The 23,739-nt window shown below is 37.6% G+C and overlaps 1 protein-coding gene across 1 annotated transcript; it reads right to left on the bottom strand.

Annotated features, from left to right (window-relative positions):
• Positions 1 to 6,391: 6,391 nt before the first annotated feature.
• LOC139715695 (uncharacterized) lies at positions 6,392 to 16,919 on the bottom strand. Its single transcript, XM_071627244.1, has 2 exons — positions 16,360 to 16,919; positions 6,392 to 6,503 (listed from the first exon to the last, which is right to left on the bottom strand). The coding sequence occupies exons 1-2, from the start codon at positions 16,917 to 16,919 to the stop codon at positions 6,392 to 6,394; spliced, it is 672 nt and encodes a 223-aa protein (XP_071483345.1).
• Between the last annotated feature and the right edge of the window lie 6,820 nt (positions 16,920 to 23,739).

The raw sequence follows: 23,739 nt of genomic DNA, 5'->3' as shown, positions 1-23,739 counted from the left end.
ATGGCGCTTAACCCGCTGAAACTATTCTTATACAGTACAGGCGATGCGATAAATGGTCCATATGTTGTGACTGTAGATATTACTGTCACATGCTAACCATCAAAATTATAAACACAAGCAGACAGATTTACTACTACCTAACATGTGTACAAAATAGACCTCAAACGCTCAACTTTCAAAATGATATCACTTTTCTTCATTCCACCTCCACTTTGTCCTAGTTTCGTGTTTACTTGACGCTTTTTTCGTAGCATAATGAATTGTACCTTCCCAGGTGGCTAAAAGAGACATAGAAGCTGAGAAAAACAGGAAAAAGATCTTAAAATAACGGTTTATTTTCATCACAGGTTATTTTTTAATCGCTTTTTAAAGTTTCATTTAAACCAGGACATTGAACAGGCGTCCTACAATGACTCATACATTCAAAGAGAGAGAGAGAAAGAGAGAGAGAGAGAGAGAGAGGGGGGGGGGGGGCTCTAGAACTGTTGAGTTCAGGGAGAGTGTTTATTTCACCAATGAACCTTGACAAACGAAAGAGCTTTATGGGATCATCCAAGTGCGTCACACGTTTAAGGCAGCCACTAGATAAAAATCTTTTGTTTATTTGTCCTGTTATATTGGTGATCTTGGTACTTTTCTCCCCCTAATTGGAGGATTAATTGTTATTGTTATTGTAATTGATGTGGCTTTTTTTTTTTGGCAAAGTTTACGTGGTCAAACACTTCTCATTCATATCCCTTCCCACCTACAGGCAAATACATAACAGAATTCATAATTTTTTTTTTTCTAATCGGGGCGGTTGTCATTATCGATGATTGCATTAGAGCAGTTGTTTGAGAGATTTGTTGTTGTAATCGACAAAATTAGTCTAGAAACGAACAAAAGTCTGTCGTAGCAATGAAACATTCCTATGATTCTGTTTTCTTGAAAGAAAAAGAAATATCTCATCTGCATTAGCTTTCGAGAAAGTATATGATTACACTGCCTAGGTGAGTTAGATATTTTTTGTTGTTCTTCTTCTTGTAACATGGATAGAAAACGTTTAACACAAAAATGAAAGTTGTATAAATTTTACTTTCCTTCTAATGAAGGGGATCTCAGGCATCATAAGTGCAAATACGGCTTGGGTTCCTCCACCCCACCCCCCCCCAAAAAAAAATAGCTCTTTCCCCAACGTTTTCATCACATAACTCCTGTCATAAGTTTAAAAGAATAGAATTTCTATTTCCCCGAATACACTTTATCGTTGAAAGTCTTCTGCGGATTTGCACAATTTTGCCTGATCATGCATGTTTACAACATCAAGCATCTTTTGTACAACATTTCGTATTTTTCTTAGAAGTACTGAGAATTCAATAGATGAAAATAAAATCCTTGTCAAGTTTCGTGATTTTTTTTGATACTTTCCATTACATGTTTCATGCACAAAAGTTCGTTTGTAGCATACTTGTCTTATAAAAACATTACTTTCTCATAAATTGTTCGATGGAGACAGCGAAAAGTGGCTGTCGTTTGGTTGAATTGCGTGCCATGATCAGCTTTCGTCTCGTCGGTTTAGTGGATACCACTATGGAATTGAATATCAATTATCATCAAGCAGCCTGGCTGAGACTATATAACTGAAAACACCATGGCGACAAATTACGCGATAATGTGGATCTCACACGGAGCGTCTAGGGGACTAATCTGTTTGAAATGGATCTGGGGGGATACGCTTATGGAAGTAGTTTGGAAACATTATTGCGTGTGCTAATCCGCAGATTATCCTATCGTGTCAAATCATCTCTGTTTGATATTTCCGTTGATGAGTAATAACGTCTGCTTCAACTTTCAGCAATGTATGACGGTTGAAAAAGAAAATTAACCACGGACTGAAAGAGAAAAAGAACGAGAAATGATAGCGAGAGAGCCGGGGGGGGGGGTGGGAGGGTCGGGAGGGTCGGGGAGAGAGAATCTAGGTACGGAATTCTGATTGTGATTTCCGAGGAGCTCTTGCAATACGTTTTCGTAATGCATCTGAATTTAGTAGAGTTTCAAAGTTGGCGTTTCAATTGTGACAATATCAGAGCTCTCTGCAAGATCCCCTGGGAACTACGTGACATTAAAAAAAAATAACGATATCTTGCCTTTATTCAAAAAAAAAAGGAAAGAAAAATAAGAATGACTAAAGAATAAAAACCGCAATGTTCCTCGCAAGTAAATTTGACTCCTTGCTGAAATCTAACTTTCAAGGAGAAGGAATAAAGATATGAAGTTAAACACGTTTAACGCGGTTTCCTTAGATCAGAGAGGTCTCACCTCCCTGTACAGAACCAGTGAAAAAGTTATACGTACCGAAGGATTAGTAATACAATGAACTATGTCCAAAACGTGCACTATGTCACGTATGACTGACTGAACGAATGCAGGTAATATTTCAGAACCAGTGATGCAGTGTATAACGAAAGGACCTTTACTTCAAAAAAAGAAAAATGATGAATACGGCTTGCATTCCCCTTGGCCACCCACAAAAAAAAAGAAAACGATATGTTGACGAAAATAAAATCATGATATTGGCATTATCAAACCGGGGACATTAAAGATAGTTGCGACAGTTTTAATGCCAGAGGGTCATCTTACAAGGCGAAGGCTGCTTTGTCAATGTAGCCATAATAATTTCGCCTTGAACATAACGTATTCTTGCCTAGCACTTTTCAATATTCTTTTCTTGTACTAACAATACTAAAATAATCATATTCTTTAATTTGAATGAGGAAAGTTACTTTCCTAATCACAGTTGAAAGGTATTGTTGATGATACACACTAGATAATATTTTGAGGAGCGCTTTGAATCTTATATTCGTAAAGCATTTTGACATCTTATGGCTAAGAAAAAAAATGTTTTACCTTGCGTGAAGATTCGATGACGTAATCAAGATTGCATTTCAAAGAGCGCATCCGGCCATGCACCTCAACTTTAAACACATCTTTATACTTTACCAAGCATAAGAAACTCCTGGTAATGGTTTGCCTACATTAATTGTTCAGGTTTGATTTTCATGTTTTTTTATTTTCTGCGGCCAATAAATGTTTGATAGTTGAAATATCGTCTTCTTTAATAATGGTAGCCTCCTCTTCAATATTAACATTGTTCTACCAGAATGTCCCGCCATTACTATTACCTTAGAGTTGCCAGGTACCCTTTCACACAATGTGATAGAGAGGGACATTATTTTGTCCAAGGACATAAACGTCGGACTGGATTCGAACTTGGGTGCTCGGAATGAGAGTCAGAATTCTTATTCACTATGCCACATTGCAGTGTCCCTTCAAAGAATGATAATTTCCTTTAACCTGACTGCCTCCTAGCCAAGAAACTGTTCCCCCATTTGTTAAAAAACAGTCTTTTGGTGCGCAACTCAAAAGATAAACCTGCACTTCCAATTCAGGTCCTCGCATGGAAACGTGTGGAGCCCGAGAACTTCCTTCTCAGGAAATGAGACTGTTAATGCGCCACTTCTGTCTTTCATAGAGATGGGACGACTCGCTTTCAACGTTGTCACTGAGTGAGAAGTTCATGCATAGGCTTCGCACGCTAAACCTCATCTCAAGATTGAAACAACGATGTTTATGGTATATTGCAAACAACATTGGTGATAATAATAATAACAATTGTGAAATTAGCCATAGCAATGATGACGACGATGAAAACAATACTGCTTTTATAGGTATAATGATGATGATGATGATAACACTTGTGTTATACACAGACGCAATATCATGGTGTTTTACAGGTAATCACTCTACGGAGTAGCCTATACCATGTTCACACTCACTTAACCACATTCACGTGTTTTTGGCGAAATAAGGACAGAACGCAATATGATTGAAAGTCATGTGCCACGGTAGAAGTCGTATATTTGGAAATATAATACATCTCTTTTGCATCATGCCGCGATATATACATAGAAGTGCATATAATCAGTCAAAGTACCTGCAAGATTAGTTGAGTCTCAAGCGCATTATTGCGTCTGAGCAATTATCATTTGAAATATATATTGTACATCTTTTCATAGGCACTTTGAACAACACGTAATGAAATGCATAGCAGGTCGCTACATTCGTCACACTGAATAGCATTATAACAGATAATTACATCTCATGATAAAAAAGGAAAACTCTAGACCATAGCTTGTATAAAAAAGTTCGACCACCTGTGTCGTATAAATGTCTTAGAATGCACAGACATAGGATAATAATTTTTATCTTTTTTTTTTTGCTTCCTCCTTACCCTTTTAGCATTTCATCGTCCGTCGCTCTTGGATGATTCCCTTTTACATTCCCAATCTGGTCCTCGAAGAATTCACCTTGTCAATGTATTTTCTGTATTTTCTTCTGATCGTCACTCTTGGTGAATTTAGGTTTTATCTGCTTTAAGTATGGAAGTATACTGTGTGCTTTTACAGCGATACATACGGTGATTTGCATTTCTGTTATACGTATGAGTATTTCAATGGAACAAAGGGAATTAAAATCATTCGTGTTTTCTAGTCTTCACATCTCGTTCCTCCTTTGTTAATACAAATTTCTATCTTTCCTTTCTAGTATTGAATACCCCACTGTTTACCTTTGGGAGCAGTGATTTAAAAAAAAATGTTCGAGTTATCACATTTTATGCATATGTGTAGGTCAGTTGTGTCATAAAATATCTTGCCACATAATGATTTTGGAATGAAGCCTAGAATACAAGGAGATATCAATATTTTTCTCAATAAACCATTACAGTAAACGGTTTATTCGAGAAACAATTCTATTATAACTACTGTTCACATTTTGTAAATTCAATAATACTTTACATCGATTATGATGCTTATAATTTTTACATTGGTTGTTTCTATCCCTAACCAGGGGCGGATCAAGGAATTCCGTAAAGGGGAGGCGCAAGCAACCCTCCCCCATTTTTCTTATTTCTTTTGTTTTAACCAAAAATTAAGAGGGGCGCGCTTCCGGCGCGCTTCCTCTGGATCCGCCACTGCTAACTCACATTTTAGAACTGTTTTGAAGCACTGAACATGCTAAAGCTGGGTTTTTGTTTCATCTGCAAATGGTAAATTATGTCTTTAAGAACAGAACAGGAAAGAGGCATCAAGATTACGAATGTTTTGGAACGTTGTTGCCAAGAGACCTGTAATGGGGTCTAAACTCTCTAAACAGAGATTCATGGCATAGCTATATACGTTATGATGTTTTGTTTTATAATTTCTATAACGATATGTTTATTTCGTTTGCATGAAAGAATGCACTGGTACACAGTCTCTTCTAAATTTGTTTGAATTTTGCTGATACCTGCAAATAGAACTGTATTGCTGCCTTGTCGATGATAATAATAATAATGATAAAAGGTCAATGCCTCGGAAAAGGACAACCATCACACCCACATTGCGCCAGTTGCTTTTATAGCCGTGATATGAAGGTGATCTATACAAAATAGTGAGTGCAGTGGAGGTTGAATTTTACCGTTTAACTTTTCAAAGCCACTGCATGAGAATATCGCTGATGTCCCACACAGCACAGATGTCCTGTTCAGCAGAGATGTCAGTGGTGACGGTGCCATAGTTAATACGCAACTCAGTCAAACAACTTCCTTCGTCCTCGTGCTTGTAGCGCGACCAGCGCTCTTTGTTAGCACTTGTTTGGTGGTCCGTCTGCTAATCAAAACGTCTGTTTCCGCTTTAAAAGTATATGGCTCCAACGGTCAAGGTGTTCGGTCGCGAGCAAGGATATAGCCTAAAAGCGACTTGCAGCGAAACTCTACTCGATGTTTGATTAATATTCTCAGATGGACTAAAGTCCAGTAGACAGTGGAATTAATTTTACAAAATTTTCAGACGACGCAAAGACACGAGTGAGATGGAATGATAATGTTGATTTAAGCAGAAGATATCTATACCCTCTATTTCAAATCTTAACATGATGCAGCAGTAAGGAAGCGTTGGTTGTTAAAATTTGTGATTATCGACAAAACGTCATTATAATCAGTACTACATGTACAAACCCATGGAGAATACGATAGATCATTTTATTATCTCCTCATCTTCTAACTTGTAATTATGTAATGATCATTAATATTACTGATTTGTAGTAGAAAATGTCTTCAATCATTTTGTCCAATTACAATTGTTATCACACAATCACTGGTATTATTTGTTTGGTTATGCAATCGTATTATTAAATAACGTTAAAATTTGTTAACTTAGACATGGAGTAGAGTTTCCCCTCTAATTTGCGAAATGACTAGCGCCTCCTCTTCTTCCTCATGGGCGACGAACTCCCTTCGTTAGCTCTAGCAGTTGTCTAGTGGCTCTGCGACTACTCAGTCCGGCGATTGATGATATGTATTGCCAACTTTGCGTCAAACGTGCAGGACCCCGATGTTCGCCGAACCGGCCACCTCCTCGTAAGGCGGAGGGGGATCGTCGCACGATATCGTGGTCGGACATCGTCCATTCGCCAGCCTGCCTTGCCTGGAAATGTGTAGAAGAATGAAAGAGTGAAAAGGAAATAAAGCCGAAAAAATTAGTATACGATTTGACGAGAATGACCATGCACGACAACTGTAGAACAGGACAAATTCTGATTATAGAAGTTACCATGCCTGAAAGTAGCCTCTAAAAACGAATATTGACACATTTGTGGTTCAGTTCTCCTATGAAAGTCTTTACATGTGTCAAAACGGATGTTGATTGCCCACATATAAATTGCAAGAACAAAACAAGCATTAAAGAGTTACCAGTACAGAGGTTAATCCCGTCACCTGAAGTACTTTCAGCATTTTTTATTATTCATATAGACTTACATCACTAGATAAATGCGTATGTATACTCGCTTTTACACATTACTAAAATTGTATTCTCGTTACTTTTTTTGTCATACTTGGATGAAATATGGTGCAATCAAATCATTAAAATGTACATAAAACTACTCAAGAAGGTAAATGAAAGAGTGTGACATCACTATCAGCTGACAGGAATATATCAACATCAACATCGTAACATTATTTATACAGTGGTATAGCCATTTCACAAAAGTTTCTGAATCGAGAACGGAGTATACATAATAAATAGTCCATTGCGGTTGTCACGTTTTGTTACTAAGCTTACTTGCTGTGTTTAACTCTTCGGATTTTTGATATTATTTTAGCTATTTTGTTGTGATAGGTTAGGGAGTTAACTATCCTTTTTCTCTCCTTCGTTTTTCTTGTCTAGAACTGCATGGTGTACATACGTGATTTACAGAGTTTGCTGACGATTTCCATCCACCTAACACGAGGGTTCAGTACCACAATGAGCGGAAAGTACGGTCAAAGTGCAACGTTTCCACAGCTGATTATGCATGGAAAAGTGCATTAATGCCCGACATTGTCATGGAGTCACAACAATAGAGAACAACCTGTTTGTTTCGTGAATTGCCCTTGATATCTAAACTCCACTCAGCAACCAATTAAGTGCTTAAAAACCGCAAAAAAGTCAATATTCGTCAGATGTTTCACTTTTGCTGTGAGATAAACGGGTGATTTCGGGGATGCATGAATTAGAACCACATACATTTTTTTCTTACTCTGTCAACAATGACCTTTATCACAATTACAATATAAACTATTATGTATAGATTTTTGTACATGACAGTATCATAGAAACCACTTTTGACAATTTTAACAATGCATGTATCAAGACTACAAAAATTCATAAGGGTAGAAACATGAATATCATATACAGCATTATGCAAATCATAACAATTTTGAAAACGTGTTTCTTATCCAATGTCTCTTTAGTAAACGTGGTTACTAAAAGCTTTGAAATGATAACCTAAACTTCCTCAGAAGTACATTATACTCATTATTGGTTTCGTGGAACTATGGGTAAATAAAATATGGGGTAAAGAAATAGCGATTGTTCTCAGTCAACAATAGAATATTTTTTTTTCAATTTTGAAATCTTAAAAATAATTGTGCATAAGGCATGAATTGCAAATTCAAGCTATATCAAAACAACTCCGCCAAAAAATTCGCCGACATCGTCAAACCATTTCAAGTTGAATGAGCATTATTATTCATACATCTTTAAGTTTGATTTTCAAATGCAAGAAACCAGAGATAATAATAAAATGATAAAGACAAATGTTTCTCTAAATGAAATAGAGTATGGAAACACACCTCGGAACAGTAATCGAACGTTTGAAAAAATGCTGTCAAAATCCTGGTACAGAAAGACTTATTGTCAGCAAAAGATATCACTAAATTAATATCAGAGAAGCAACAAAAATATTGCTAAGGCCACAATTTGACCACATCAGTTTGACCATATAGTTTCCCATCCTCGGCCTCTCTCTATCCCCCCCCCCCCCCCCTGTTGAAATTCTATTTGGTAAGACGTAATTAAGATTATCAATAACTTAATTATCGTTATGGCATGGATTCAGGTTCTCTCCTTTTCCTTTCAAATCCCTCGAAAACTTGTGTTCCCTTTATGCCTGATTTGTTGTTGTTGTTATCAGATATTTTTTTTTTATTCAAAGAGGAACTAAGCAGATCTCTGCCTCAAACAGTGTACCATTGTAGATAAAGCTACCCTAGACCCTCCCCTTCTCTCGTGACAAACGATCACCCCTCGATGACATCATCTTGTTTCTGGAGTAATGCGATTAACACGCTGTCAAGTCCGTCAGACGATATTGGGTCGAGCTGAAGACCCATTAGATCATCTCCTCCCTGGAGACAATTTGACGCTGAAAGAATGATCTTAACTCCTTCGACATCAATTTGCATTGCGGTATAGGCTAAAATAAATGTATGATTACATTCATATGTATATGCATATGCATGCATATTATTATGGATGTAAATGCGTATATATATACACCTAAAGAAATAAATCTATAGTGTCATATGATATCATGTGATATAACATAATATTTGATATTACATATCATTTTATTATATGATATGATATGATATGATATTTATCATGTTATATTTCAATGTATATGAAGCATATCATAATGATATCATAGCATATTGTATGATATGATATTTACATACCTATACAGACATAATTATGTAAAAACGATTTTTTTTTAAAATATTTACATCCACATAACCGAAAGATATTGATGACAACATTGAAAAAATGAGGTCTTTATATTAATTGCCTAACCTCATTAGTGGGAGCACTGCATTTCAATTATTTATACACCTGGGCAAAAGGGAAGAGGATTTGACAAAACATCTTGTCTAAGGATGAACGAAGCAACCAGGATTCGATCCCCGGACCTTCTGGTTAAGAAGTTCAGGAATGTTTCTGTTACATTCACACTGTGTCCATGACTTCATAGATATACATACATACATACAGACGGGTGATGTTCGTTATTCCGAAGGTTTGTTCATCCGAAAATGAAATGGGATTTGTTAACCCGATCATTTGTGGCGTGAATTTGTCAGTTTAATATTCCGAAGATTCGTTAGTCAGAAAACTAATTAAGGTTCATTATTCCGAAGGTTCGTTAATCCAGCTATGAAATGTGGTTTGTTATTGCGGAGGTTTGTTTATCCACCCCCCCCCCCCCCCAAAAAAAAAAAAAATGGAATAAGGTGTTTTTTCCGAAGGTTCATTAATCCGAAGATAAGAATGGGTTACGAACCTCATTTCGTTTTCTGATTAACAAACCTTCGGAATAAGAACCTTCGAAACAACGAAAAGTTATCCATACAGACATAATAAACGCATGAATGATCAATGCAGAAAGCGTCAAAGAGATCGAAGAGAGAAACTGCCTATACACAATAGCCAATCCATCAAATTACAATTTACACTAAAACTGCTATGATACTCAATTATCACTTACTTTCGGCAGCCCGTATACATGTATAACCAGCTAGCAAACCCGGAAGTATGCAAAATTAACTAATCTCCGTCGGTTATGTACATGTGTAAGACGGGCCTGAATCTAACCATAGGGGTCGGGTCTCTGAACCCAAGTCTAACACATGTTACAGGGAGTGACACTGCAGTTAACAATATTATAATGGTGGTGGCGATAATTGTGATAATAGATAACGCGACGTCAATTTGTAAAAACCGTACAGCTCAGGTTCAGTGCTGTCCTAAATGTAGCTTTTTCCTCCGATTATGCCACTACTGAAACACAAGCACACACACAAACGCACACTTTCACACACACAGTCACTTACAACTTGCTCCATTCTCAAGAGTTTAAGACAAAAATGTCATTTTACTTCACGTGACCGATTGGATGATGTCTCCTTCCTGGTAATGCCCTGGTAATAAGCAATGATAAGAGATCACTTTAAATCGGGGAAATCCACGGCGACAGCCTCTTTATACACTTGGATAGAGAAAATAACTGCCTTAACAAATGTACCTGGCCACTAGCCAAGCCGTTTTGATAGCGTCTACTTTAAGGATAATGAACCATCACTCTAAGTTATTTTCACACTCTGGCTCTATGCAATACACTTTTGTGATTTATGAATAACTTCCATGAGTTACATAAGCTTTTACAACGTCTCATTTTTTCTTCATTTTTTCTTCTCGGGGGGTTGAACCGTTTCCTTCTTGGAATTCAGAGGATTGTTTTGAATGCATAGAGACTAAATCAAGATCTAATATTATGTGACTAGTTATCATATCAGAAAAGCGCACTCATTATGGATGCAATTTACTCATACAAACTAAAAATTGGACTTCAGTACAATGTGACAGAGATACAAAACTTATGGACATTTGTACTTTGATACATTTTCCTAAATGATGAGTCTCACACCTGTGCAATCTAAATAACGTATGATGACCTCATCGCTGAATAACTTTGCTACGTAATTCTACATGTACAGGAGTACCGGTAAATTGATAAATCAAGAAATCATTAAATAAATGAATAAGTTTGTGACCACGCAAACGATCACACAAAACCTTCAATAAACGTAATATTGTGAAGCACTTAATAGATGACTTAGCAGCTCAATTTTGAAACCAAAGTGTGTGTTTAAATAGTTATCCCTGCCTACTGATGCATTATCAAAAAAAGAAAAAATACACGGATAATATCACTCATATGCAACTTACTCGTTACAGTTTTTGAACTTTTTGAAATGCAGTGGATTATCTTTGATTTAGAAACTAAAGAGATAATCGTGCAGACAAAAAAAGGAAAACAAAATAAAACGAAAACGAAAAAAGCAATAGCGGCATAATAATTGTACTCCGTCTATACAGAAAGCAATGGGGCATTAATTGACAGAGTGATATATGATTATAACACAGGTCAGGAATATTCACGATCACAACCAGGGACAGGTTCGTCATCACAAACAATGGAGGTCAAGGCCACTTTGGTAGCTATTTTAACTTTGTGGATATGACTATGTCAGCAGATCGCTTGGCAACAGGCAGTACAAATGAGGAGTTTTATCGCAAAACGAGCTAACACCATTCTTTTTTTTCCAAAACTTTTTAGCTCTCCATGGACTATTTTTTCCCTCCATATCAACATAGTGGAACTCAAAATATTCAACCATAATCTCTTTTTTTTCTTAAAATTTCTCTAGTAAACATTTACACAACCAAATGTTGCAGTGACTGCTCCTTTAAACTTAACATGTTGAGACTACCCGATACAGAATGAACATATCTATCATCTGCATAATATTCATTATTTTTTCTCTTCATAGAGTCAAACCTGGGGACTTCGTTTTCAAACTTTTGTTCAAACAGTTGTTACTTAATCAAAATCACAACACAATTTAGACCGTCGTTTCTCTTTTCTTTAAAACCAAAAATAACATTTTGTAGACTAAATTTCATATATGCTCTAAAACCTTCATTTATGCGTTTTTCAGTTTCAATCCAGATGACTTACCAGTTTCACACTAATAAAAACAATGTACAATATCATCCAACTTTTCTTCACAAAAACGAACATTTATCACTACTGATTTTTTTTTTGTCATCTTACACAGTTGCTTATTCAAAAAGTGAATCCTGTTTACTATTTTATACTGAAAATATCTCAACCCAATATCCACAGTGTTTAGCCGAGATACTTGTGATTAAAGCTGCTAAAAAACAAGGAATACAAAAAAAAAAGAAAATACAGGATTTTTTAGTCATAACTTCAGGAATATTCTTGTTATGTCACAAGTGAGATATCACTGGAAAGGTTTGGTTTTGCTCTATCTGATGATGGACTTACTTTGAAAAGTTCAAAGTTGGCGCTCAGCTCTTTTTGCAATAAAACTCTTCAAATGTAACCCTTTTACAAGCTTCTGTATCAGTGGCTCGGGCGAACTATTTTAAAAACAATATAATAAAATAAGATAAAAACCCAGCTGGAATTCCTCGTGATCGAAATGTTAAAAGCGATTTAAAGCAATTTAATGACTATGTTATTTGTCTATTCTCTCTCTCTCTCTCTAAAAATTAAAAAAAAAAAGATCAGACGTAAAATAGTCCATATATTACGGAGATGTCAGGTCAATACCCTAAGAGGAAACTTTTGGCAAGTTTGGGTTGGCTTTCGTGACACGAGTGTATAGAAGAGAATATTGAAGGTTTTACAGAAATTGAACATCGATTAGAAAGCTGTAAAATGTTGAATATCACAAAATGTTTGTGCAAGACAGGGATATTTGGTAAGTGTTTGGTCAATCAGACGAGGTTTGGATATCTTCTCTCAATTCTCCCATTGTTTCGTATATTATACAGTAAAACGTATATGACTAAATACTTTGTAAGGCTAATCGTCCAGTATATAAGCCCATCTCTCTTAAAGGTTCTGTTTACCATTTGGAACAGTGATTTAAACAATTTTCAAGGTATGACATTTAATACATATGTGTAGGTCTGTTGTACCACAAAACAACCTATCATATAAAATTTTCGCGATAAAGCCTAAAATATAAGGAGATATCTGTTTTTTTTTCTCAATAAACCATAGCTGTAGACAGCTTATTCTGGAGACATTTTTATCATAACTATAGTTCACATTTTGTATATCTAAAAATACTTAACATCGATGTTACCGATTCACTTTTTTACAGTGGTTGTTTCTATCCCTTCCTCACATTTTAGAACTGTTTTAAAGCACTAATGCTAGGTTTTTGTTTCATCTGCAAATGGCAAATTATGCCTTTAAGCCTTCAAGCATTCACAATCAGTAGGCTTTCATGGAGGGTTTATGAATTCTTGTTGAGCTCACAAAATAATGATAAAACACTTCCAACTTCCATGACTTCAGTACTTTTTATTTAGCAATTCTACTGAAACTTTCTACTCTGACTGTTGTTTTTCGTTTTAGAATTCAAATTGAACTTGAAGAGGAGTTTTAAGTTAATTCTTTTCCTTCAGGCAGTAAGTTGTGCTAGACGACAGCCGTATACAGAGTGTACTAGTATTACACATTATACTAAACCAAGAGTTTAAACGTGCGCAGCTCTATGAATCTATCCTAGAAAAGGATTGTCCCTGACTTTTCACGATCACATGCCTCAGTGAAGACCCGTGGGAGGGTGAGGCGCAGGATATTGGGTGAAGATTGGAATCCTACAGACAGGGAGGGGTAATCCATTGATATTGTAACTCTGTTTTGTTCTCCTCGTTAGTAAGAGAACCCCCCCCCCCCGAACTTCCTTCCCTTCCGACGCAACGACATCATCTGTTCCCAAATATAATATACATTATTGAATGTCGATTGATTATTCACAGCATTATGATGCAAAACAAAACATTACATTAACATTATACTTCGGCCGCTGATGGGGTCTAAGGGGTCTTTGGGCACCCCCTCCCCCTTAGGCAGATAAGATCCCTAAATCAGTTTTAATGAATTATAAAGCGTTAATCATTGAGAGCACTGTGGAAGAATGACTAAGGCTCTCTGGACTTATGAACGGAAGGTTGTAAGTTTGGTTCCTGCCCGGCCCTTGCATTCTCGATTAAATTAATGTCTCACTCACGGGGGCCCTTTTGACCCATGAATACACGTGGGATTAGGGACCTACCTGAAAATGACGGGAGATGATCTAGTGTCTCGATTATAATCATCATTATCAAATCAATATAGTGACTGTTTATATTCATTGTTATTATTGCACTTCACCAACCAAAACAGTCGAAAAATAATGTCGGTATAGCTCAGAGATCTGATGAGGAAGGTCGACACACGAATATTGAGGGGCGAGTATTTCAACGACGACCTCCTTGACATCACGTGACATGTCTCGAAGGAAGGGGCGACTTACCGCTCACCTACGCCTGATGACAACCCAAAGCAGACTGTCGGCAACCGCAGTATGTGTTTAACTTTGTCTCAGCCATCTCACATACCCAGGCATTCCCCAGACATACAAACAACAGCAGAACTTCAGATGCATTATCTACTGTTCATGTCTTCCCTCGTAATCTCGCAACATCCGTTTTCTTTGTCTGTTTTTTTTTAAAGACAACATTATCAGGACCGCACATGATATCGTGGTATCCTCCCTTCTAATTACTTTCCCTGCTCTGGCCAAAAAATGTCGTTATACCAACTTGTTTTCGAAGATGAATGTTCATTGTTTTCTCTCGACGTGATTATAATGTAAGGGGATCGTTCAGTTTAGGTTAAGACCTAACTTCAGATTTTCTACATTATTCTTCTTTTTTTGGGGGGGTGAGATAATGAGAAACCCCTCATGAAATATAAAAGAGCATGTTATTCCTAGAGTAATGGCTGAGATCTCTAAAACAGAGGGATTGTAATAAAAGGTGGGACCTACCTTTTATTACACTCGCTTTGTTTTACTTTGTTTATGAATGTCTCAGCCATTCTAAATCCAATTTTCATCAAATAAACTTAGAATTCCTCCTAGAATGTCGATGATCTGTACTATTTCATAATTAGTATTCTCATTAAAAATTAAAAACCCAATCCTTATCTCCACCAATACTATACCGTGGTACCTCTTGATAGCGCAGCATGCACGACTACCTCGATGGCTCAAAAACGTTCGTCAAATCAAATAGATACAATGTACGTGTGATTTATACTCATTTTGTATACGAATATAGTATAAAAGAATCGAAGGTAACAGCGAATACCAAAGATGAATTAATGATACATTTTCAAACATTAAAAAAAAACCTTGAAATATCGAAACACTGGTACACAATGTATATGTATATGTATATAATACATCAAGGGTCGTTTCATTAAGGACTAAAATCAGTCCTACGTTCAATTCAACTGATCTTAGGCAGTTATGGACAAATTTGGAATGAACCAGCCCTCAGAAGCTAGGAACAGTTCAGTAAGTCATTTCGGAACAATATCCGGGGCCACTTTGCCAAGCTCTAGAATGCATCTTGAAAGTCTATGTATCCTTCCTAAGAAGATCTGAAGTGAATCTGTTCCAACTTTCGGTATATTGTTTGGCTCGTTATTATTCCCATTTTGGTGTAACAGGATCCTGGAAAGCTGAAAAAAAAACGAATTACGTGAATGTCGGTCGGTGGCACAATGACACAAAGGAGATCTAAACTCGAAGTCAACCCGACAGTTCCATATAACTTCCATATAACACGCAACCTTCAATATCTTCTTCCCTTGAAAGGAAATCACGTAAAACGTATGGTTCCTGTTCGTTATTCCGAAGATTCGTTAGTACGCACCGTTTGTTCGTTTTCGGATTAACGAATCGTACCGATATGTCATGTTCGGATTATCGAACCGTCGGAACAACGAACCTCATTTATTTTCGGATTGTCGAAATTACGGAATAACCAACCCTACTTCATTTCCGGATTAACGAATCTTTGGAATAAGGCCACAAATGTTCGGATTTTTTAACCTCATTTCATTATTATGAAAGCTTTCGTGATAAGGAATTCTTTTATTTTTCATTTTTTCATTTTCGTTTTCGTTTCGGATTGACGAACATCAAGACATAGGTAAATTGCATGTTTCGGAATAACGGACAGCACCCAAATGAGTCTAGTGAACATTCGATCATCTTGAGTTATTGGGAAATTAAGCTTATTATGTCCTTTGTGACATCTACGAACTTTGACCTTTGACCTCTGACCCCCAAATTATCATTTTTTCCTTTCTTACTTCATTATCAACACACCTTGCAAGTTTGGTGTAAGTTTGTTCATCTGTTCTCGAGTTATCTTGTACACAGGCAGACAGACAGGCAGATAGACAGAAAGATCGACAAACAGACAGACAAACATATATTGACCGAAAACATTACCTCCACCGGCCGTGGGTTTCACCTTTTCGCGGAGGTGGTTATCATTATGAATTTTACAGTGGAGTACCTACCCGTTGGGAGCATAGTTGTGCAAGCCGGTTTGCGATGTATACGTATAATCCACAGATGTAAACTGATGTCTGCACTCGTAATGCGGGGGTGGCACCTCTATACTCATCGCGGAAGACAATGCTATGGTTGACCCTCTCCGTCTACCACTAGGACGGCTCCCTCTGTATTGACAGTACACGTAACAAGTGGGGACACCCACTACCCACGGGTATATGATGCCCACTACCAATAAATATCCGCGGTTATGCAGGTAATATCCGACAAAGATCATGGCAAGTCCGGCGAGTACAATTAGACTGATGAACGAGATCAAGAAGTATCCTTGCCGCTTACGCTTGAAGCACGAGGGGTGCGATGACGACCCATCGTGGTCGCAGCTAGTGCGGTCAGTGTTTTCGGTTCGACCGCTTGCGAAGAAGAGCGGATAGCAGGTAGCGGTCCGGCTGAAGTTGGATAGTGATCCGCGAACCGTACTGGCCTCGTCGTCGTCGCTCCGGTGACCACAGTCCTCGGGGAGTTCGATGCTCCGTGCAAGAGCTTGCGTATCGTCGGACGCCATACCTATTTGTGACGTCAATCAATGGAGGAGGAGGGGGGGGGGGGGGGGTCAAAACTGAAAAATCATGTAACCTCTAATTAGTATGGTCTTTATCCTGACAGCGCGAAGCTCCGAAACATTAAACACACACAGCTGACAAACTTTAGGTGATGTGTACGCTGTAAACGTTGTGATGATAAAAAGAAAATTCTTTCTTTCACAGCCATACAATAGATTTCAACTGATCTAATTCACAATATTGTCATCGTTGGAAGTTGGAATATTGACAAAACCATATCCCACATGATATCACCTGTGACTTGTTGGGCTCGAATCAGCATTACCTACAGTATTTCCTTTGAAGATTAGGTCCAGCTGTTAATCCATCGTAAAATTCCGAGAGAAATGATTTTGGTTGAGAATCAAGTGAAGCTCATGCGGTACCGTCAGAAAATACTAATTTCTTATCATCTACACATCCCACCAGCAATGAAGGTACAGCTATGGATTTTTACCCCTGACTTTAGAGCTCCGAAGGTAAGAAAAGACTGATAGCTGCAAGTTGATGTGACTGGCGCGAAACTGTCATTGTCACGTACACAGCAAACGTCACCCGCCCCATTGTTGTTTCCTGTGACGCCTGCCGGTCCTCTCCGATCGATCGATCACTACTAGATTATTATCGACTTTTCCGGTCACGGAGACGGGCTGTAACCGCAAGTTTGATTTTTCGCTTATTTCGCGTTCCTTTAAGCTTGATAGAATTCTTCTACGATAAGATCTTTTCGTTAGTTTTGCTTAGTTTGTCAATGAAATCAATGGAGAAGTCTAACCTTTGTTGCAGATCAAGTCTTGTGGCCAATTACACCTCACCTCCAAAGTTTGTAGCTTCGCTCTAAGCTGCTTTCTGCTATCGTCGTCATCTTTTCTCCATGATCAAATATACACACACAAATTTACATTAAACACCGTACATAATAGAATGAATGACTGTTTAATAGAGGTAATTCAACGATCCGTATGCCACTATGAATCTTGCAGCATATTCCAATTCGTTTTATTTCCAAGTGTGAAAGTTGAGAGCCATTAATTCCCCCAATATGCTTTCAAGTCGATGAGTTTCAGTAGCAAAAATCCACATAATTCCAATTCGTCACATAGAAGCTAATTCCCCTTCGGGCCATCACAGACGAATGTAGCATGTTTCTCTATTTTGCTAGGGTAACAGAAGTCGCACCGACCAAATACTGCTCCAGAGTTCATCCAGAAGTCAGAACTGTGCTCAAACTAGAGCGTCATTTATATTTAGCCTCCGCCAAAGACTGCGTCATGCTCCGCTCTGAAACATTTAAGCAAACTCTGCTTCGAACTTCAACTTCATGCATTTTTTCTCCTCTCCCTCCGTTGTCGATTGTGACACTGGGCAGCCGTAAACCTTCAGAAGTGTAGTAGGTATATAAATATAACTCTGTGTCGGCTCGATATAGCTTGTATCCGATGCGTGCTACCGCCTGCCAAACGGTCTGGCTGTGGTGAACGAGCAGAAGCATGGGTAAAGGATTGGGGAAGCGGATGGCATAAAGGGGGAGGGGGAAGGGGGCGGGGGTCGTGGGGGTCGACTCTTAACCCCGTCCTAGATTAATTATGTGTGTGTGTGTGTGTGTGTGTGTGTGTATGTGTGTGTGTGTGTGTGTGTGTGTATTCGTCGGAGAGAGATTGAGGGAATGAAAGAGACAAACAAAGAAGACAATAAAAAGTGCAAGAAAAGTACAACATGCGTAACAGATAGGAAACAAAGGGCAAAGTAAGATGGGGACTGAAAGGGAATTAAGCCATGAGTGATTATAAGCACAATGAGTGACGGTAGCTTGTTACGATCATCCCCATGTAAACACATGTGAACTCCGACTGGAGTATTGAAGTCTGACATTAAACAAATATAATTTTATGTATTATATAGTTTTGTCTCCCCCAAATGCATTCGACCTTCAAATTAGTATCTTGTATAAAACATATAATTCGTTATCGTGCATCCCCTGTTATATTTTTATTTTATTTTCTTATTCTTTTTCGCTGGTAGGTCTATCAAATATTTTGTGCCGTTGCCAAATGGAATATTATTTTACTGGGGGATTTGAGTATTTTAAAAGCATGAATAATCTCCCAGCGGTTTCACATTTCCCATTTAAATGAACATTAATGCGTAACAGAAGGTCATGGTAACATAATAAGAGACACAAACAGACAGACAGACAGACATATAAACAGACAGACCGAGGCAGAAAAAACGGACAGAGGGTGAAGGAGCGAGAGAAGGGGGGGGGGGTGGAGGGGGTTAGCAGGCAATAAAACAAGAATCGTATTACACATTGTCATACCACAACACATGATGATTTATGCGACAAATTACCAAGTTAATAAAGCGCAACTATGTATATGTAAACTAACCTGAAATCATAGGAACAATGGCATAAGGATAAAGGTCCTATCTTTTCTTTCATCACCCCCCCCCCCCAAAAAAAAGAGAATGAATATACCACTCAAATATTGCTGTAGACTGTATTGTCTCACATGCCTGTTTGATTGTCTATTTAGATGATACAAAATGTCGAAACTCAAATACCGTGATATTTAGTGCTGTATGAAATAAATGGATAGATAAATGGATAAATATGTATGAGCACTAACTTAGAAAGTGACTGAAAATGAGAAGTGCAATTCCATTGTGTATAGGATTCGATTGGATTCGACTAGCAATCGGAAGGTCTCGGGTTCGAATCCAGATGGAATACATTCATTCTTTGCTTGTTTTCACTCATATAACAATTGTTGAATTTGTTGAATAGAAAGTGTTTGTATCTTGGTCAAATCATAACTAGAATATATTCATTAAATGTTTTATAAAATCAGTTATGGTGTATGACGTAGTATAATTTGCATAGAATTCGGTGCAAAATACTAAAAAAAAAAAAAACAACAATTTTCGCTCTTGAAAATCACATGTTGCCGCAGCACATCACATCCCTACCTCAAGCAGTCATCCATGTTGTCTGTAATCTGCTTCATACTATGTATAAAATGTTATCCATAATTAAGTTAAGGGTTTATTTTCGGGATAAACCAGTACCTTCCTTTCACGTTTGCCCTGATAGATGACGATATTTTAACCCATGGAACATCGTTCCTTAACTGCTCATTGGTTGGAAGAATGTAAGAAAAAAAAAGAGGTGACAGTGCGTTGAACCTTATTTGACCCCATTCATGCCCATCGGCAGCTCCTGACTACACGGCCGTAACTCTGGGCACCCCTTCAAACACGTACTCGATGATTCACGCAACGAATCCGAGAACAGTAAAAAGGCGCACTGTAGGTATTGCTCAATGAATACAGGCTTACTAAGACTGCCCCCGATACATTAATAGCACACAACTTTCATCTTCTGATTATTCGTCACACTTCCATTTGCACACATCTGCTGAGAGATTGTAATAATTAATCGATCGTTGTGGTTTATTTCTCCTTGTTATGTGGAGTGGTTTTCTACCCTGGTCAAAGTCACTAATTTGGCAAACGAGTGATACAGCCTGCGTGCTATTTACAGACGAAACATCACATTCTGCATACCCTTGACTTTATTTACTTTTCATCATTACCGTCACCATTATCGATATTCTTATCATCATGAATTTTATCATCATCACTTTTATAAATGCCATCATCATAGCATAATTATATCATCTTCTATTTGCAAGATACATGTATTTTAGTGATCGGTTGCGGTCTGACGTTATCGTTCTGTCTTTAAGTTTATTTATAACTGTTATTTTTCATCAACAAGCAATCAATCAATAATTGGAAATTAGGGCTGTGGCAAGTGTCCAGCTTCACTTACGATATAATTGGCCATTCTGAATCAAGACAAGCACGCACGCACGCACGCACACACACACACACACACACACACACACATGCAAACACAACTGCACACACAAGCAGACTCCCATTCAAAACAACTCAACTGTTGTACCATCAAACGGTGAATAATATCGACTGGGCTAATTACTTTGGTACGTTTTTCTATTATGTTCATACCATGTGCATGTCTGAATAATTGGGAAAAACATTAACTGTATAATGAACATTTTGCCCGTTAGCTTTAATCATATGTTCATTTTAGAGGACAAATTTCATTTCTTGCCTAAAAGACCCCCATCCCCCCCCCCCCCAAAAAAAAAAAAACCCTCACCAAAAACAACAAAACACACAAACACACCAAAAACCAACAACATATCCACACACGCCTAGTACACAAATGGTCATATTCGTGGGCTACGGCATTTGTTAAAGTATGATCAAATTTCAATACTGTATATGATTGATTTAATTAATTGATTGATTATGATTGATTGATTGATTGATTGATTGATTGATTGATTGATTGATCGATTGGTCGATTGATTGATCGATTGATTGATTGAGTTTGTAAGTAAGTGAAAAATTAATGAGTGAATGGGTGACTTACTGAGTGATCGATTTATTGATCTTTGGGGTTATCGTTTTGTTGTTGCTATCTTCATTTTTGAATGTGAATAACTCGGTATACTGTATCTCGTATTCAGCAGGTGTCGTTAAGAGAGGGCGCGATTCATCAACTCGTTCCCAACCACATGAAATAAAATAACCAGATCCCTGTCTCCATGCCTGTGTCGTGGTGAGTCTAAATAAAAGAGATTATGTTTTTTTTATTTGTGAGGCCGAATGCCGTGTGCCATGAGCTGATCAGGAGGGTGGTATGGTCAGTTGAGAAACTTTAAGGTTACAGTCAACTTTAGGCGTAATCAGGTTTTATTTGTTCATTGGGAAGTACAAAAGTCGTCAGATACACAACTCGTTATTTTACATATTGTGTACGCTGTTGAATTGAACGTTATAATAGCGATATATCTCTCCGTCACACACTCTTTATCTACAATGGAAAATATGATATTTGGTGTGTTACTGCTAGCCTCAATAAACGTTTTCGAACAGTATAGACAAACACGACCATATATGCTTGCATTTCTGAATAGCAATATACCCTACGAATTTCCCCAAAACGATTGCGCTGACTGCATCTGTGTTAGATATCCCACGATTGCAACTCCTTGCAATACTTTCTATACCGCTTTCTACATCATTCACTCTACATTACTAGGTACCTAGTAATCAGTTTCGTGTCAGTTTCTAGGCAAACAGATTCAGCATTCCTGCCTGTACACATTCGATATAATACACCTCCAACCGTTGAAGCAAGGAAATGCAGCGCTATCACGTTGTGTAATGCTTTCACTGCTCCTAGAATGTTTCACATGAATAAACAGCAGGTCTATAATCAATGTTCATTGCTATTGGAGATAATACTGTGCGTTGGTCACAGGATTATTATAGTGTAACCTGACCGGACATGCTGGTAAGCAAACAACAAGCTATATAGAGGCTAGCAGACGAGCATTATCGGAATACGTTCTACAAGCTTGAAGAATAGAAGAAGGGGCCGAATTAAATTCGACCAAACTTCTTTCAAGAAATGAATGATACTGGGCAAGAATATAACTGCAATATATCATTCAATCGGACTGCATTTTTTTTGTTACATTTTCCCCAAAGACCGAAGTCCATTCAAATCCTCAAATTAACTTATTTTGCTCTCATGGCTTAATACGGACGAGGTGATGGATATCATTTATGACGGACTTGCTTTACTCCCGATGTGACAAAATATAAAGCCACGATTGACATTACCTGTGTTTAAACCAGAATTTTTTGTTCTCTCTGTGTGAGCCGCCGTCACCCGATTCCCTAGCCAGAATCGTTCTGCTATTTTTTTTCTTCTGTAAGTTCATTCTATTGAGTGACCCATGTCTCAGCAAGCTTGTCTTTTACGTGAGCTTCTCTTTTCCAATAATAAAATTATTTTGTTCAAATATGTTTCATACATGTATGTTTATATGTTTGTATGTTTATATATCGTTCTATGACACTGTTCGTTTATTTTTCTTTACGTTGTGTTGAAAACAAAAACAAAAAAATGTGATAGTGGAATGAAGTTTGTTTTGAACTGAAACAAAATAAATGCGGACAGGACAAGCACATCCATCAAAATCGAAATCGGCCAAAAAGCGTTCAGTAGATCTTGTCTATTTAGGGAGAGAACCGTCAAAAAGATTGAATTTACATTTCATATTTTCGTGTCTTTTTTTCCTCTAATAGAAGGAATACGATGGCTCTAATTGCTCACCGTTAAACGAGGTGTATTTCATCAGTTTGTCGTCCATTACAACTCACATAATGCAACTTGTGATGGGAGGTCCAGCTGGATTTACTATGACGATATAGTGAGAGACAGATGCGAATTTTACATCACACTTTGAGTGCTTTGATATGTTTTCATGGCACTCTTAAACTTTTAGCTTTTAACTTTTTGACTTTTAACCACTCCATAGGTCTTGTGCAGTTAAGTTTAGTATCGGTTCCGCACTTAAAAACCCTGTAAATGTCACGTATCTTTTCGAATTCGCTTTATTGCAAGCATTCATATTACATCAGGAAAGATCTTCACTCTTCATCCAGATCATCGATGCAAACAGCCTGGATATTTCCTGTTAAAAGAGGCGCTAACATTTCATTCCGAATTGTAATTTTGGTCTTGCAATCTATCGTTACCACATGAACCACCAAACATGACTCCTGTCTATTTAAATGCTGGTGCCGCCTAACAAACGGAAGTCCATTTGTTATCTACGTGAGCCCCTCCAAAGACATTTCCTGGGGTCAAACTGATTTTGACTGATCTATTTTAAC

Source organism: Diadema antillarum, unplaced genomic scaffold (assembly GCF_040938485.1).
Source record: "Diadema antillarum isolate AM-2024a unplaced genomic scaffold, OU_Dant_1.0 scf00000053, whole genome shotgun sequence".
In the NCBI taxonomy this organism is placed as follows: domain Eukaryota; kingdom Metazoa; phylum Echinodermata; class Echinoidea; order Diadematoida; family Diadematidae; genus Diadema; species Diadema antillarum.
Note: the sequence above shows the minus strand (reverse complement) of the source record. Positions and strands in the feature narration are given on the sequence as shown.

Excerpts from the sequence above, each read along its gene's own strand:
- LOC139715695 (XM_071627244.1), bottom strand. The coding sequence starts at position 16,919 with ATGGCGTCCGACGATACGCAAGCTCTTGCACGGAGCATCGAACTCCCC. Across the intron at positions 6,504-16,359 it reads CACAACTATGCTCCCAACGG|GCAAGGCAGGCTGGCGAATG; the intron begins GTAGGTACTCCA and ends ACACATTTCCAG.